At 37.3% G+C, this 18,500-nt stretch overlaps 1 protein-coding gene across 3 annotated transcripts in view; it reads right to left on the bottom strand.

Annotated features, from left to right (window-relative positions):
• The window catches only part of LOC131593014 (early endosome antigen 1-like), an 82,067-nt gene that overhangs the window by 23,261 nt on the left and 40,306 nt on the right, over nt 1–18,500 (bottom strand). For all 3 annotated transcript variants that reach the window (XM_058865150.1, XM_058865148.1, XM_058865149.1), the window contains exons 17-28: nt 17,989–18,144; nt 16,119–16,258; nt 15,255–15,585; nt 13,710–13,811; nt 12,441–12,635; nt 11,016–11,198; nt 5,728–5,913; nt 5,158–5,289; nt 3,199–3,384; nt 2,658–2,896; nt 1,100–1,220; nt 658–756 (exon numbers count right to left, since the gene is read on the bottom strand). In XM_058865150.1, coding sequence (XP_058721133.1) covers nt 658–756; nt 1,100–1,220; nt 2,658–2,896; nt 3,199–3,384; nt 5,158–5,289; nt 5,728–5,913; nt 11,016–11,198; nt 12,441–12,635; nt 13,710–13,811; nt 15,255–15,585; nt 16,119–16,258; nt 17,989–18,144 — 2,070 coding nt within the window. The remainder of the gene's footprint in view (nt 1–657; nt 757–1,099; nt 1,221–2,657; nt 2,897–3,198; nt 3,385–5,157; nt 5,290–5,727; nt 5,914–11,015; nt 11,199–12,440; nt 12,636–13,709; nt 13,812–15,254; nt 15,586–16,118; nt 16,259–17,988; nt 18,145–18,500) is intronic.

The raw sequence follows: 18,500 nt of genomic DNA, 5'->3' as shown, positions 1-18,500 counted from the left end.
AAGAACATCACCAATATAGTGCAGGCCAGGGAGAATCACCTAAGACTATATCAAGAAGCTCTGCAAAAATGAACCTCACAAATATCCCTCATCTACTTCATTGCCAAATCACTTGTTGGAGGGGTGCTCATCTCTGGATGAAGGGCAGACCCTGCCAATTGTAGCTAACATCTTAGCTGACCACCAGTTTTTCAAGCAAGGTCTGACTACAGACCTGAAACACATCCAATTGTTTCTTCTGTTCCATGTTTATAAATGTGAAGTCACAAAGCACCAGATCATGGTGATGCCTCATCTTTTCACACATACTTAATTTCAACCAATTTACATTCCTTTTATACCCATAAATCTAGTTCAGATTGGTTATAAATACATTTTCTGTAAATAAGCTTACAGCAGTGTAGTTTTGCCTGCTTGCAAAATAGGGATGGAAGCATTTTAACACTGTTTATAAAAACTGATGATGTTCAAATGGAAAAAGAATCATGAATAAAGTAAGTTCCACAGCCCTTATTTTTAATATGTTAAGGCATTTCAAACAATAACAATATTCTGAGATGTCCTGAGAATCACAGCACTATTCAGGCCATTTTCTCAATCGAAGAATTTGAAAACAATAAAAATAATTGCCACAGACACAGAGTAGAACACACCTACCCTTCTTACTGTCACCGAAAAGCCTTTTCCACAGGCCATACAATTCTGCACCTCGTTGTCTTCTGCCCACTTCCTGTTGAGAGCTTGTGTGTGTTTGATCTATACAGAAAATGTAAAAAATAGCATCAGGCTTTTAAAAAATGCATGTCTAATTCCATCTAATATCCTCTATTTCCACAGCATGCACTACCCATTGCAAAATAAAAGCACCAATTCTGTCATGATACTCAGGGCTTATGTTTGTTCAGAGAGGAAACCTTCCAAGATTCAAAACTATAAGCAGATTTAATAACACACAGAAGTATAACCCTCACACACCACAAACATAACACCTTAATTCATCTAGAAAGGCAACCCACCACCAATCTGACACAAATTTGAATTTCTCCTAAGGTCCCAGACAGAGAATCAAGAGGTTTAACAGCTTCAAATCAAATTATACCTGCAATGACTGGTTTTCTCGGCCAAGTTCCTGCATTGCAGCAGTTGTATTGTCCAGCTTTTTCTTCATTTCTACAAGTTTGGCTTGAAGCTTTTCAATTTCTCCCTCACTTTTTATACACCTGAGGTAAAATAATAACTAGTCAGCTCAAAGCATTTATGACAATGTAGACTGTATGCCCTTGGACTGATTGTCACTCTGAGAAGTTACCTGCTTAAAATCCAGCCAAAAAAATCCTTGCTCTGAAAAGTTCTTAATTAGGAACACATTCTGTTGTATCTGTTTAACAATCAGTTAAAGATTATACTGTCATTGCTCCCAAGTATCTGCAGTTTATCAATACCTGGAGTTACACCACAAACCAGGGACAGTGCTGAATGCTGTCCCTCAACAGCAAGCCCTGATAAATACCCCTGTGCAACAGGACGCTCTCACAAGCCAGCTACCACAGATCAGGTCAGGCAACAGAGCAGAAAAGAAGCCTTTTTATTCTATCAAGGCCACCTCCCATCAGCTGAAACTCAGTTAACTGCTCAAAACCAAATTGCAAAGGGTATTTTTCTGCCAAGCTGTAAACAGCTACTGGATGAGTTCAACTCAGTACAGCAAGGGATTGCCAAAGAAAGAGGATCTCACTTGAACTGATCCCATGCTTTTTCAAGGTTTACTGCTCAAAAGTCAATCAACAAGCTTGACAGTACCAACAAAAGTTTTCCCCTCTGCTTTCACCAAACACATCAGGAAATAAGGATAAAGAAAGCTTCCTGTTTCACAGGTGTTTCTTCTACCCTGGAAATCACTGCATTCAGGTAGCTCCCGCTGCCTTGCAAGGCCTCCTGCTGCCTGAAGGAAAAGCACTCTGCTTACCTAAGACTTAAATATATTGTAGAGACAACAGCAGGACTGGAGAAAATGAGACTGCAGGTTTTCAGGAGGGAGAAAATGCCTCCTTTGTGAACTTTAGTCTATCTAATCCAATTACATATTCAGCCTCCTAACACAAAGAAGTGGGCCCACCTAGGAGCTCCTATGTAAACCCTGTGTTACTTAAGGGGTCTCTTCCAAGCTTCTGGCATGTATCTGAACTGAATCAAGGCATGGGAGCCTCAGAGTGATGGAGAAGCACAGTTAGTTCAGGTAAGAAACGTTCTCTCTGCCAGGCCTCACAAGGTTGACACAACAGATGAGAAGCCACGGCCTATATACCTGAAATCTCAGAGGAGCCCAGTGGATTTAGAAGGCTCTTAGTGGTAGACATAAATCTTTGAGAGCAAGCACAGAGCTGTGGCTTTGGTGATAAGTAAAGATCCTGATAAGCCTGCCTTATTTTCTACAGAACAATCAGAAAAAGCACAGCTGGTTCACAAAACCTCTTGCTGTGCTTTGGCAGGGATGACAGAAGGTTGCACTCTGGAAACTGCACCCATAGCCACTAAGAACAAATACAGATTTAAATAAAGCATGAATATAGAATCCCAAATCAACTTAAACAAGTTTTCATTCTTGGTTCATTTAATTTCTCAAACTACACTTCCACAACATCATGACCACAGCTTACCTCTCCAGCAATGCTCTTCTCTCATCCTGATTATTCTGAACTGTTGCTTCCAAGACAGCATTGTCCCCACGTAAATCATCTGTCTGTTTCTCCAGCTCGCTCACTCGTCTTTGACTGCTTTGCCACTCTTTCTTCATGGTAGCCAGGTTTTCATTCAGGGCTGTGACCTGCATGGTGAGCTTAGTCTCCTTTTCCTCATGTTTCCGTTTTTCCTCTTCTTTGTCTTTTTTCTCTGTGTGCTATAAAAACAATGGAAAAATGAAAAACAAGCTTCCAAACATTCTTTCCCTCTTCCCTACATTTAACTGAGGCAAAGAATCTTACTGTAATAGAATCACTTTTAATCAACATGCTCTACTAGACAAGGCTGTCGCCTCACTCAATTTTCCTATACCATTAAAGGCTTCAAAGATTTTTGATCTTGTAATTTAAAACTCATGTAAAGTGAAACTAAAGTCAACCCATTGCTTCTTTTCTGTCCCTGGAAGAATCCAAAGGCATGTTCACAAAACAGCAGTCTCATTCTCTTTAACATACTAACCAGTTTGGCTTCAATTTCACCACATTCTTTCTTCAGCTCCTCTTCTCTTTTTTTCAGCTGATCTTTGATAGCTTGATGTTTTTGTTTCTCCTGTTCCAGAGTTGAATTCGCATTATCTATTTTGCTTTGCAGTTCTAATTTCTGTTGAATCAATAGCTGGTTTGCATCCTTGAGATTTGTCACCTCCTGTTAGGATACAAAGTTAAAGTAGCAGTACTGAAAGTGTAAATGGATTTAAATTCAAAAATACTGTAATCCTTTCCTAGGAGAGGACAGCAATAATTTTTAGTTTTATCACTGGAAGAAAGGATGATTTTATAGAGCAAAGTATCAGTGATCTTCATGATCACTGATTATATTATGATAAACATTCAATTTTAAAATTTTAAAAATACTTTTAATGTATGTTTCTGCTAAAGTACAGAGGAAGATCTATTGAATTGTTTTCTACCATTCCTTGAAAAGACACATCCATTGTCATTTCCTAGGTGCTGTTCAAAAATTTACTTCATATTGTTCTCTGGCTGCAATAATGAGGTTAAAAACTACATAAATGAAAATGTAAAACTCGATGCTGATGGAAGAAAGTTAGTTTCTATCAGTCTTCAATGTATAAAAAATTACTCTGTTTTAAGCAAGTGTGATGATATAAATAATGGCTTTACTTGCTCTTCTGTGACTGAACTCAAGCAGAATAGTAAGTTTAATTTATAGAAATCATTTTCCTTAAAATTACACAGCCAAGCATATAGCTACTAAAAGATTAATAGGGATGGACCATTTTCCATAAATCAAAATTCACAATACAGGTTAAAAGCAAAGCAAAGACAGTGAAAAGAACATATCTTCAGAACAAGAGGATGCCCTACAGACACATCCATTCCTTGCTAGGAAATGGGAAACAGAATTTAAGTCTTTAGGAGACTTTCAGTCTGATTGCTTGTAGGGAGATGAAGAAATTACTATTAAGCTGATATTGGTTTGCACACCTTTTACATTTTTATAAATTTTTTTCTTTAGGCTAGAGATTTCAGGGATAACAAGAATTAAAATACCTTTCCCCAAGCACAGAGTGCTCGAGAGAAACAAAGTGCAGACTTACACCTAAAAATTATAGACCATTTTCTAAACAATGGAGAACAAAAGAACATCTGAAGGTCACAAGTTATCATATTATTCTCTTTTTATTAGTGTATAGGGAATTGTACCTGTATTTATACTTTTGCAACAATTTTAACTAAGTGTGTTTAAGATGCAAATATAACTGCTAATAGTACATTATGGAAAACAAACTGCAGCCTTTTAGGAATGCTATAGAGATTAAAAACCAGAATATGTAGAGTGTGGCAAGAAGCAGTTTTACTGCAGACTAAAAATTATTTCATTAAAGCCTCCCAACTTTAATCCTTTAGAGAGCTCAACTGATTATTATGATCTTGAAGGAGAGTTTGTCTTTTATGAGGCTCCTGACATTTGCCTTTTAGGAGGCTTCCCCAGCTGTGACTTTTTAAGACATTTTAAGAAACAACACGAAGGGAGTTTCAACTCCACCATGCATCCTTGAGAAGTCCCAGATGTGCCTAGAATATCTGGAAAACTTCACCATTGTGACTCTTTTGGACAGCTTTTCATTTCAGAATAGTCAAGCAGGGATATGCAGAGTGAATATACAGTAGAACTGAAGAAAAACCAGGACATACAACCCATCCTGAAGCTAAGACAAGCTATGCAGCCCACCTGGTTCACTAGGCCTGGTGCTTAAGGATCATCACCAACCAAGATATCATTGCTGAGGAAGCTCAATAAAAATCTGGGTTTTGGTTCCCTTACCTGTAATACCAATATTTACAGTAACCATCTTTGCAAAGCCATTCCAGATAACATCTACTGAGTGAGTGGACACATACTTCTCATCAGATAACCAAACACATGAGGAAAACTTAGTTTGTCTCAATGTACCTTCTCAAATTCTTGCTTGCAGACTCTAAGCTCTTCACCCAGCTTGGCACCTTCTTTTTCAAGTCTACTCCTTATTTCCTGGAGCTCTGCCGTTTTACATTTTTCATTAGCCAAATCTTTGTCTTTCAAAATCTTGAAGAGAAACAGAAGTGCTAGAAAAGTTACAAAGTTCACAAAATACAAAACCCAACCAATTAAAAAACATCTAGGGCCCAAAAACTACTCAGTGGCTTTGTAATTATGGGGAAACAACTGCCATATATCCATCCACAGTTTGTAAAGCAATTAGCAGCATGATTGCAGTTACAGATTTAAAACTAATAATGTTTTCCCACCTATCTAGCCACAAACTTGCCTAGAACAAATTAACAGCATATTCTGAACCAAAGTCACTACAATTGTCTCTTTTTGAAGTCTTTTCATCAGAGGTTCAGTAAAATTGTCATTGTTATGCGCTATAACATTGTTATGCTCTCATATTAGGGATGTAATAGAAAATAATAAAGGGTGCCTGCATGGGGTGGATGTGAAATCTCCTGTGCTGAGATTTCAAAAAGCAGAAGCATTTACCCTGTCATTCTGAAGATCTTGTAGCATTTTGGTCTTCTCACCCAGCTGCTGCTCTTTCTTTGATGCATCCTGCTCCAGTGTAGACTTAGCTTTCTTCAGTTCCTGAATCTGTTGATTATTGCTAGCAATTCGATTCCTGCTGGAAACTAATTCTTCTTGGGCTAGAGCAAGTTTTTCTTCTGTGGACTAATTAAAAAGATAGTTCTGCAAGTTATCTGTCAGTATAAAAGTTTCAGATACTAAACAGCCACTTAAACATTTCCAAGTAGAAAAATTGCTAACTAGAGTGCAACATTTAGCTTCCTGTGTTGACAGAACATTACGAAAACTTCTGGTTTACAAGGTTATCCCAAGTAAAAAGAAACTAAGCCAGCATCATTTCCAGGAACAAAATCCTACTGTACATATTCCAGCTTGCATCATTACACAGACAAAAGGTGAAAACATGCAGAAAGGCAGAAAACAAAAGGTAACTGACAAAAAGAGAATACACTTGAATTTGCTCACACAAATTAATTTTATTATCTAGGCAAATCAAGTGTTCTATAACTCTAGACAGCTGTTACTTAGGAAGCAGTGAAGCTATAGTTTGAAGATTTCAAAAATCATTCAATGCTACTTTTCACCAATGACTTAATAATGTTAGTGCTAGGACAACTGTAAATTTTTTTTAAATTCTGAAGTGAAATGTTTAAGATAAAAATGCTAATATCAGGATAAAACGTTTCACAGTTTCTGCTGCATAAGCATTGTAAACATTAAGTTTAAACTTTCATTTAAAATCCAGAGATGATACTTTATTTGCTTCTAACTCTCACCATTAGCTAGAAAAAGAACCTTGATTTATCTCTCTGAAACAGGTCACAAAATCCCAAGAAACAAACCAAGACTTGCACCCAAAGCAAAAGCTCATTCTGTTGGCTTACAGCAAAGTCAAACTTTGGAGGACTTTTTGAGTTGATATTCTGAAGGTATTTTAAACATTCTAGCTTAGTTAAAGACTAGTTCCACTTGAAAACAAGAAAAAAAAACTCATCTTCCACTTTCCCAAAATACTGGTATTTTATGGAAATTTTTGATGCTATGATACAGAAGGTGAGCTGAGATTCATTATTAGTAATAAGTGTATTGCCTTCATTGAAGCAGTAAAGATTTAAATTCTTTCAAGATAAGCTCCATTTTTCTTCAAGTTCTTGCTTAAATATTACTCAAACCTCTTGTTGAAGGTTAGTGGTCTTAAAAGGAACTATAAGTAGAATTTTCATTTCATTCAATTATGCATATGCTTAAGTCTCTCCCATGTTGATTTAAAAGCTAATTCATTTCTGATGCCTCATGACCCTCCTTTGTTGCTTGTAGAGTCAGACTTAATTTGAAACAGCAGTGATGGAACACTGCTGATTCAACAGCATTTTCAACAATCCCCATGACTCTAAAAAATTCACACCAGCTTTTAAAATTAATTTTCAGACAAATTACTTGCTTTCTGAGATATTAGAGTTTACTACTTAATACTTTTAAAGGTGTTGACTCAGAATTTTTTGTTAAAAAAAAAAAAATGGGAGGCACTTTTGCAGTTTTGAGGTTTCAGTAGGGTGAGTATTTCAGAAAGCAAAATTATCTCCCTCTGTTCCATTGTGTGCAGTGGAATACCATATTTTCCTAATGTTGAGGAAGGATAGGAAGTCCAGCATCATCATATAATATCTTCACAGGAAAACCCAACAGTCTCTGAAGTTTTAGAAAGAATATAGTAAAGCCACAGCTTTTATTCAAATTTGTTTCCAGCAGAAGAAATGTGGTTCCATCAAACTTGCTAGCACCAGATGATGAAATTTGATGAAGTGGATAGTGACATCCACACACAGTGGGTACTTCGCTCTCAACACACCCCTCATAGTGTCTGCACTGTACAGGTTATCTCACTGCATCTATACTGAGGCTGAGACAAGAACAAAAGAGGTCATTCAGTACTTATTTGTGTAAATAAAAGAGAAATGCTAGGTTGACTGGTACAGAGTTTAAATAAATAAAAATATTAAAAAATTACAGTTTGATTCATTAAAGCTTGGGCTGTGCCAGTGCAAATCATAGCACCAGCATCACAACTGGTCCTAGCAGAGTGGTAGGACCTAGATTCATTCATTTTGCACATGAAGTGCAAAAACAAACATTTGACTCTGTGCTCCCTCATCCCAGTCCACAAGGATCAACATTAAATTATTCACAGATGCTAACCTGATTTCTCTTCACTCCCTACGAAAAAGAGTTTGACTGACTGTATCTAACTTGGGGTTCTCAGAACTGAGGTCTGGCAAGTGTGAGTTCTGTTCCAGAACATCCACTGAATATATGCTGACAGCAATGCCAACATTGGAGACAAAGAAACGTTCTTTCAAAAACACAGAAGAAACCAGGACTGACTACAAAAAGCACAAATGCCAAAACTCAAGAATACTTGGCAGAGCTCAGGAGATCACATTCACAGAAAGTATTCTCACACTAAGTCAAAATCAAGGCAAAAATAACAGTTTGTATATTTTTATTAACTCTTCTATATAAATAATATCTTTTTCCCACTAAAAGAAATTATGTGAATATACACACACACACACAGATATTTGTATAAATATGTGTGTATGTACAAAAATTATTTAGGTTTTTTTTAATTATATATATCCTTTTTTTATCAAAAACTACAGCTTTAACAAACACTGAAATTCTACCCTATTTCTTTTTGCAGTCACAAAGACAAAAGCTTGTGTGAAAGTTACCGTTAAGAGACATTTTTAAATCAAACTAAATTTGCAGCAGAGTATCCATAAAATTATAACTCCATTCCCACTTCTGATTTTATTCTTTATTCTTTTTTTTTTTTTTTTTTTTTTTTTTATGACGAGACTTCTCCAGTTTCCTCTGCGGGACTCGGAGCTTCACGGTTCGCAGCTGGGCGCAGCCCTCCGGCTCGGGCTCTCTGCCGGTGCCGATGGCAGCGGCTCTGCCTCGGGCAGCGCCGGCTCTCCCACCGCAAAAGTGCCCCGATCCTCACCTCAGTGCCCACCTCCGCTCAGCCAGAGCTGAGCCGTGGATCCCAGCAGGGATTTTCCCGACAGTGCCAGCAGATGGTGCTCAGAGCACGGCCCAACTCCCGCCGTGCCCTCCCAGGAACCACGCCGCCTCACCAGCCCTTCATGATCCATCCCTACGCCTGGAACCTTGGCCCCGCCAACAGCACGGTGCCACAGCACCATGTTTAAGTTGTGTTTAAGGACGTTTAAGTTTTCCCTTCTAAATCTAGCATTGCTAGGATGTCACGATATGGCCTGGCTAGGCCTGTTCTGGACAATGCTGGGCTCCTGGCTCAACACTGCTCGGCACAGAGTTCATATCTCTGCTAAAAATCCTGCACTGAAAGACCCCCAAGCTGACCCCTACATACAGACAAGTTTTAAAACTTCTACGGCTGCCTACTAAGAAGATTAAGATCAATCTAAAGCTCAGCCTGCCCATCAGCCTTGGTTCCAAACTTCAGTCAAAACACACAGCCCTGGCTCAAATGAGCTACTTTTATTAAGTAGTAGTATTAAGTATTAACTTGCCCAAGGCAAAAAAAATCATGCAGACAACTGATTTTGAATAGGCTGTTAAATTCTACTATAAAGTTCTTCTGCCTTCAGTGGCATTTTGATATTCACCTCTTAAGACTAACATTGTCACTCCAAGGCTGTCTGAATGTGCTCTGTTCTTTTGTGGTTTTCTTAGACAAGTTATTGTTGGTTGTATTGAGGTTGCACAGCCATGATTAAAGTTCAGCTCCCCACCTTTTCCCTCTTACAGAATAAAAGAAGAAAAAAAAAGTGGCATCAATTAGACCTCACTAATCCTAATTAACATATGTTTTTTTACAAAATTTTTAGATCAAGTAAACACCTTCCAAATTGGTACACCAGTCAGTACCTACGACCCCAGTCTTCTTCAGGTTCTGTAGGCTCCACAGAAACATCATAAATCAAGTTACCTGATTGCAAACCTTAAAAATCTTGTTTCCCCATTGCCATCACCTTATTTGACCTTTTTGCACAGAGTGCTCCCTCACTCTTGCTACCATCTCCATAGGGTCTAAATACATCTGAGACACTTACTGTCTTATTTTGTACTTGCCAGAAGCAGAGGTCATCAAAGTACTTGAGTAACAATACTTATTCACAACTACTTTGCAACAAGTGATTCTTTAATGAAAACTATACCAAAAAAAAAACCCAAGTTACCAAACACATGCAGTGCTCCTACAGGTCACTCCGTTACCAAATGGTGATTTAAATGTATTGCAGGAAATAAACTCACAGATGTATATGTGCAATAGTAATACACTGAAAGAAAAAATATGCTTAAACCACCACTGCTTGTTAATCATGCGGAAATTCTCCATAATTTAATGTAGCAATTCAACCATGGTGCACAGAAAGTAAAGCTTCAATAACCTGCAGGAAAACATGGCAGGTAATTTAATACTACAGAGGAGCGAGTCTAATAAAATTGCAGTGGCCTATATGTAAAGGAGGTATTTCTCTGTTTCTTAAAATAACCTGAGCCTGGAGTTCAGTCTCTGTGGCACAGTATGTCCTGGGACTAACTGAAGCACCGCCTTAGTACTGACACAAAGCAGAAGGGCAGAAAAAAGGGCTAAAAAACACCTTTCCTGACTGGCTCAATTCTCAGCAAAACCTCTTTGAAGGCACTGCACACTAATACAAAATCAGGTAACTTCAGTTTAAGAATAGCAAAAACTTCAAGGACTAAATTCTGGCACTTGTATTCCAAGGAGGTCTGTAAGCCTACTGTTTCTATTAGTTCAACATCTCCTAACATCTACCATCAGCCAGGAATATTCTACTTCAATCATCTGGAAGACAGCAGTTACTCACATGGTGTCAGACCTTGCCCTAATTAGGTATGCTATATAAATTAGTTGAAAGCTACAGTATATAACAAGAAAAAGCAACATTAAAGAAATAACTCTTTAATGAATATAAAACCAAATCACCTTTCACTTTGCTGCTGCAGAAATTCAAGGATATTTCAGGTAAACTGGTAAATACGTTTGCCTTTAAATTAGTTTCAGAATTTCCTTTGTCTTGGGGAAAGGGATTAAACTAAAGCACTAAATTCTATATATAGCAGAAGAGATTTTTTTTTTTTTCACTTATACAGTTCTTGCATGGTTTCTTGGTCTTCAAAATGAAAACATCCCACTAAGTCACACATGACATTAAAATGACTGCAAGTACCTTGAGGTCTTGCCTGGTTGCCAGCAGCTCAGACTCTTTCCCATAAAGATCCAGCTGCAGCTTCTCCATGTTTTCTTTATGTTTATCATGGGCCTTCTGTAAGTCTGCAAGCTTGCCCTTCTCTGCTTTAAGCTCCTGTGCTGACAAAATAGACTGCTGTTGTAGTTTATTCTCCAGCTCTGCCTGAAACATAAGCATAGAAAGTTTCAGTTAAAGTTACAGACAGTAAAGTTAGCTTAAGTATTTCAATAAAATGCATTTCTACTGCAAGAAGAGAATTTTGTTCTTCTTGTGGAGTAACAGGTCAGTAATTTGGTATTTGTGATTTTACAGGAACATTTTATAACTAATTTAACAACAAAATTTAATTCATGACAAAAGACTAAGTGAATTAGTGTGTTATATTAAGAACAAACACTAAATATTGGAATAGTGTTTCCATGTGTGTTGGTTTTGGCTGAGGTAGAATTTCCTTCATAGTAGCTAGTATGGGGGTTGTCTTTTGGATTTGTGGTGGGAACAGTGTTGTTGTCAAAGGACGTTTCAGCTACTGTTTAGCAGCACTCACACAGAGCCAAGGCCTTTTCTGCTTCTCACACCACCCCACCAGCAAGAAATCTGAAGATGCACAAGATTTTAGAAAGGACACAGACAGGACAGCCGATTCCACTGACCAAAGGGATATTCCATACCATATGACATCATGCCTAGCATATGGAGATGGCAGAAGAAGAAAGGGAAGGGAGTTTGGGGTGATGGTGTTTGTCTTCCCAAGTCACTGAGCAGCTCTGTGGTGCGGAGTTGATCGCTGGGTTAAACCACAACACCAAGACCTAAGGTTTCCACAGGCTGTCTAAAGCACAAATATGGACATGTAGCAGTGGGCAGCCAAAGCTGGAGCCATATTTAACAGTGCATGGCACACAGCACAACATTCCCTAATGTCGTTAGACATTTGAACTCTTTCCATTATGGTTTATGAGTTTCATACTGTTAGTCAGATAAATTCTTTTGGTATAATATGAGAAGTCTTGGTTTAAAACTGCCATGGACATTTTGAAACGCTGCAGAGTTTGTCTAAAAATACTCTCACAAAATTCTACTGCTTTACAAGAAAATGGCAGGTCTTGCTTTGCTCCTGAAGCAAAAAGCCCACATTCAGTCTAGCTTATTTTATCCCTTTATTAAAATCAAATTCCTATGGAATTCATATTTCAGCACTAGTTCTTTTCATTACTGCTGTTGATGTTGTTGTTTCTATCTCCAACAGCATTTGAAGACCTTACTTCCACATCCTGACCTAATCATTTCCAACAAGACTACAGCAAACAGAGTTTATCACAAAGTTATTAACATAAAAGCCTCAGTATTTATCAGAGGAATTTACATTCATTTTCTTATAAGAGTAAGAAAGGACAGTCTTACCTTTTCTAAAAGAGCAGTTTTTAATTCAGCTTGCAGTGTCTCACCATGTTTTTTCTTCTGCTCAAAAGATTCCTTTAACTCTCTCAGCTTTCCCTGGAGATGTTGCTCGCTTTTTTCTTTTTCCTTCAGAAGACCCTGGATTTCCAGTACTTGTGCTCTTGCTGAATCAAGGTCTATAGACAACTGCTTAGAAATCTGTATTCAAAAATATTAAGTAACTGTATATAATTTAAACTTCAATCACTATTTGTACATGCTGTTCACAGAATCAGACCATCCCACAGTGCCACTGCTGTTTCAGAGATATGTGGTTGAACACTAGCAAATCGATTTTCAGAACTACTGTAACACATTCAAATAATCTGTTATTCCAAATTTACTACCTAGAGATCAAGAGCAGTCTTTTTTTATCCATTCTAAATTAAGATCAGCAACTTTTCTCACACCAGCAGTGGTTTGGGCTCTCCTGCTGCCAACTGCAGCACACACCAAGCTCATCCTTCTGCACTTTCCACTGAGCACTACAGCACTTCAGCTGAACGAGTGAGGAGCCAGGGAAGCAGCAGCAATAGTCACAGAGCAATTACCATTACACCTGCAAACCCCTTTCAGACAGTAAGTGTCCATCACAGTCTATCAAACTATGTCCACTGATCAAATCCTTCCTGATTCCTTTAGGGAACAGAAGATGGCTTGGGTAAAGAAATCCATGAAAGCAGACATGTCCTTCAGGCTGCCAGATACACTGCATGGTCTGAATGTTCATCTTTGAAAAAGAAGTACATTTGGTCCTCATGTAGTCACAAGAAAATGACTTACACAAGTTTGGAAAAGCAATTCAGTCCTTGAAGGATATCTGAGAATGTCCTGTCAACTACACTGAGAACATGCTAAATAAGACTGAGAATAAAATTGATCTAAGGATATGAAATAACAACTTTTATTGTATGGAAGTACAAAAGAAAATGGGGGCACAGTAATACCAAGTAACCGTTTCACTAATGAAAAAACCTGAAGGACTAAAATCCCCTGCTACGGTATGTGGAGCACAGAAAACTAAGACTAAAACCTATATTTTAAAGCTTCACATTACCCTCTAGGAAAGTTTTAGTATCACCTTATTTCAGTGCCAAAGATAGTTTACAATTTGAGAATTGAAACTTCTTTATATCTCTCATCAGTCCCAGCAGGTCTGGGACTGAAAATCAATCTTTTAAACATTTTTTTATTATTTGTTTTTAGATTTTTGAAAATAAGCAGACAACTTACCCCCTCCTTTTTCTCCAGTGAATTTTTCAATTCATTCCTCTCTTTAGCTACAGACTCTGTTTGTATCTGAAGTTGGTGTTTTAATTCTTGGCAAGATTTTTCCTAAAAAACATAAGACAAGGAAATATTCCTGTTAGCTTCTCAGACCACATACAGAGTATTTTTGCAGGAGTTACATATCCTTAAAAGCAACATTTTAACATTTTATCCATTCTAAATTAAGAAACATTCAATGAAAAATCATACCTTCTCATCTGCAGACACTTTCAGCTCAAAAGTTCTCAAAACTTTATGTGGCAAATCTAAGCCACACATTTGATGCCCTATACTAATAAACTCAGGCATGTGCCAGAGTTTTTCTGATTAGGGAGAGTCTCCCTGTGCTGTGCTTGGCACCCCTTCTTGACGAAGTAGTAGGTTCATTCCTCATGTTCTAAAACTCACAAGCAAGTACATTTGCAGACCTCCATGCATATGCAACCACATGTTAAGCCCAAATACTATGCATTTAAGCCAGTGGAGACCCTCCAAAAGACTACAGAACTAGAAGCAGAATCTGGACTACTATCTTTAAGTCCTAAACTGGGGAGAAAATCCTTCAAGTCATTAGGAGAAACAGATCTTTAAACAGCAGTAATTAAGAAAAGCAAACAAAAGAGCTTTTCTTCAAAAGGTGAATGAGTAAGATACAAATGTTCTTTATAACTAGGAGCAGGTTTCTTTTTTTTTTAAGATCAGAATAAAAGCAGGTCTGAATGGGTTCTGGAAAATGGTGACATGTAAGATGAGAAGACTATGAGAAAGACACTCCTTGCCACATTTGAGACAAGGCTGTCAGAACAACTGTATTCATATAGTGCCAAATCATATCACCAAGGCAAAAGAGGTAAGAAAAAGGTGTATTTTAACCCTAGTAATAGTTTACTTTCTTTACCATAATAGGTTGCTCTGGTGGTCAAGCATTTATTATACTGTCACTTGTAAGACCATTCTAAAATTCAATAATACCTTAAGCTAGGCATTCCCCAAATGACAGATGATGTTACTCTCTCTGCCTGCAGTATGCAGCTTTCCAGCATGTCCAGGCAAGTGCACAGGAAGTTCTATATATGAAGACTTCAGAAAGGAAATGAAAATGGCCTCAGAAAAATAACTTCTTCAATGCAACAGCATTTTAGCAAAGGTTCTAAAACTTTGTGTTGTTATAATATGGTTGATGTATTTTTTTAAAAGGGGGACATTTCCCATCAAATTGTTTCACCACTTGTCATCTCCATTTAGCTTCTTCACCACGTTAAAGGCATGCAGCAAAAAGCAAGGATCCTGTTATGTGGTATGACTGATGTTTACTACTGTAAATATCCAGGCAAAAATTTAAGTTGGGAAACATGTATGAACTACTAAAAATCACAATTTGGTCTTCCTTACAGTAATAAATTTTCATGCAGTGTCATCATATGTACACTGTTTTCAAACAGTAAGTAAAATCATTTTATCAGAATGTATTTACACCAAACTTAATGCCTAATTAAAGAACCTACTAACCATTTCTGCCATAGCTGCTTTTCCTTTTTTAATTTCTTTTTCTAATTCCTCCTTTCTTTTTTTGAAGGATTCAGAACTTTTTGAGAGCTTATCTTTGGTATCTGTAAGGTCCTTTAATAGAGCGTCCTTCTCTAATTTCACTTGTTGCAGCTCTGATGTGGCTGCTTGCATTTTACAATCAAGTTCTTTGAGCTGTTTACTTGCATCTTGATTTGATTTCTCAAGGTTCTGTTTGAGACCGGCCTTTTCTGCCTCCTGCTTCAAAATTTGTTGGTTTGCTTGGTCAAGAGCCTCAGATTTCTTCTGCAAATCCAATTGAGCATTAGACATCCTGCAAATACAAAAGGATAAAACTTTTTTAAAGTTCTTTTTCTCAGGTCATCTTGTATCCTTAATGTTTCTCTTTTCATTCATGGGCATTACATCTCTCCAGTTAAGATGGAACAGCAACTTCAGAAACTAGTTTTGAGATGGTTCTTTCTTCCTCAATTATAATGAACAGTAACTACTCCTTTGCTGCTTATGCATAAATTTCAAATTTGTATTTGAAAAAGGTTACAGAGCTATGCATATTTAAATATGAACCTCACTACATCAAACTGTTCAGATATTTAGCTGACAAGAGCAGTGAATCAAATAAAGAAGTGTAGTGAATCACAGCAGTCAGTGATTCCTGTGAGACAACATGGCAGATGGAATGAAAGACAAGTGGGATACAACACAGTTCTTGCACCATAGGGGACTCAGCACTTATTTATGACTTTATGAAATCACAGGAGAAAAGCAGAAAATTTCAACTCTAGTCCAGACTGCCCCAGTTTTATGTCTGACTTTGAAAAGTATTGTAAAACAGGAAATGCATACGCTTCTCTTGCTGCTTCAAGTTGCTTATTCAGTTCTGCTGTCCGGAGGTCTAATTCTTCAGACTGATGTCGCTGTTGCTGTAACTCCTGAAGGGCTTGGTCTTTACTTGCTCTAGCATCAAGAATGTCACCTTCAAGTTTCTGAGAGAGAAAAATAAAAAGATAGAGCCATCAGAACACAGCCAACAAAATAAAAATAGCAATAAAAAGCAGAGTCATGTAGTCTGTGAGTAGCATTAATTGTAGAAAGCAGTCACAACTCTCACACATCTTCTACTTGTTTAATTACTTTGAGATTTATCTTTCACTACTTAGCTCCTGCTCATCACCTGCTCCTCCAGACTGAACTATTTTGGTTTTGTAAAACATTCTGAAAGAATCTTTAAATTAAAGGCCAAGCAAGCATTTTACTGCACAGTAATAGAAAAAAAGCTTTACAGCAAAAGCTAAGACACAAACTACAGCAGTGAAGAAATTCTATGCTTGCTTGGAAGAGGGCTTTATTCTGTTTTTTTCCATAGTTACTTTTTCACTCAAAGGGAGTATAAAGAACACAGAAGCCTTCAGCAAATGGGCACCGTTTAGACTCTTCAACATACTGGCTGTTTTACAGGCACTTCTGCTTTCACACAGAGGCCATAAAACAAAGTGGTCAAGTTTCTAAAAAAAAATTCCTGAGGGCCTTTTGGGTTTTTTTGGTTTTTTTTAAATGCCACACATTCAACTGGAATAATCTCAAAGAATGGTGATGATGTCAAGATAGAATTGCATTCCTGTTGACAGCATCAACAACCCTGCTCAGTTTCACACTTCAGCTAGTAGGAACCTCATAAAATTATACACAAGGAAGCTCTGTATTTCTCCCAAGTATTTGTGTCTATTGGCTACTTGTGAAACTTCAGCAAAAGAATGGAAAGAAAAAACACAAATCAAAGTAGGCAGAAAAAATCCCAAGTGTCCAAAAGAAGAGATGGAAGAACAAAATAATTATGTTGATAATTAAATACATGACAGCTTTAATTTTTAATAGCATTTGATTTAAAATTTCATACACGGAAAACAATCTCTCTTCTCTCCTATAGAGCACAAAAGCTAGGGAAAACACCCAACTCAGTCTTGAGCATAAAGACTACTAACCTCCCTCAGAACAGACAGACAACACTGCAAAACCAGTTCTGCATTGCTCCCATGAGTCCTGTATCAAATGCTTTGGTGTGTTATGAATATTGACTACCAAGAATTTTTTTTAAATAGTCAACAAAGGTCAAAGCCCAAATTTTAAAGCTCTCAAGCATTAGGACTAATCAACATCCTTAACTGAAAATATTATTATATCAAAACACCAAAAAGTTCTGCAAACCTTCTACCAGAATTATGCAGACTTTAAAATAAAAACTGATTTCAGAACTGAAATGCAAAACTCCAGATCAAGATAAGAGATGAAATAGTGATAAATAAATCTTGCTAAAAAGCCTACTGAAAGGCTTCAAACATAAATTAAACCAGACAGGCGGTGTTAAGCAGGGCTAGCCAATGTAACACATATTCCCTGCCACTACTTGTAAAGTGTTTATGTTCAAACTTCAAAACTCTCATTTTGGGACATATTCATGTTCCCTCACATAACAATTTCTACATGGCAAAATGGTTGGTAGAAGCACCCACACAGGAAAATGACAGTATGGTCATAGGCCTATCTTAATGTGATATGGAAGAACAGGAATAAATTAGGAAACATTAGTGAGAAAGAAAACCAACAGAAGCGGTATTGATATAATCCTTCCCCCCTAATTTGAGCACAGCTTTTACCACATGCTGCCTAACAGCAGAGATCAGTTTCTGTAAGTTCAGATACTGTGTTCAATACAAACCTTAAGCTGAGCCTCTAGTTCTTCAGTTTTCTGTTCTAAAGAAAGGCATTTTTCTTTGTACTCTTTAAGACTGGCTTCCAGCTGAGTACAGTATTCCTGCTTGTCATTCAGCTTAGCTGTAACCTGATCCAGCTGAGCACTGACCTTATTTAACTCCTGGGTGACAAAAAAATACAAAGGTTGCTACCTTTTAAATAACTTCAAAAATTACTAATGTCATATATGCTTTAAATGATCTAATGTGTTTAAATTAACAAGGAAAATAATGGTTTATTTTTTATTCTCAGGAGCAGGAAATTGAAAGGGGAAACACAAACACACGTGCAAATTCCCTCTGTTTCACTGAAATAAATTATTTTAAAGCCTCAATATTCTCTCAAACCTTACAGGCTCTGGGCTAAATGTTAACAAAGGTGTTTCAAGTCATAAATGGAAGAGGAACTGTAGGTAATAAAGGCTAGATCCTCAAATTAGTACAGCAGTAACTAGAAAATAATGTTTAAAAACCTAGA

This window comes from Poecile atricapillus, chromosome Z (genome assembly GCF_030490865.1).
Source record: "Poecile atricapillus isolate bPoeAtr1 chromosome Z, bPoeAtr1.hap1, whole genome shotgun sequence".
NCBI classification, from domain to species: domain Eukaryota; kingdom Metazoa; phylum Chordata; class Aves; order Passeriformes; family Paridae; genus Poecile; species Poecile atricapillus.
Note: the sequence above shows the minus strand (reverse complement) of the source record. Positions and strands in the feature narration are given on the sequence as shown.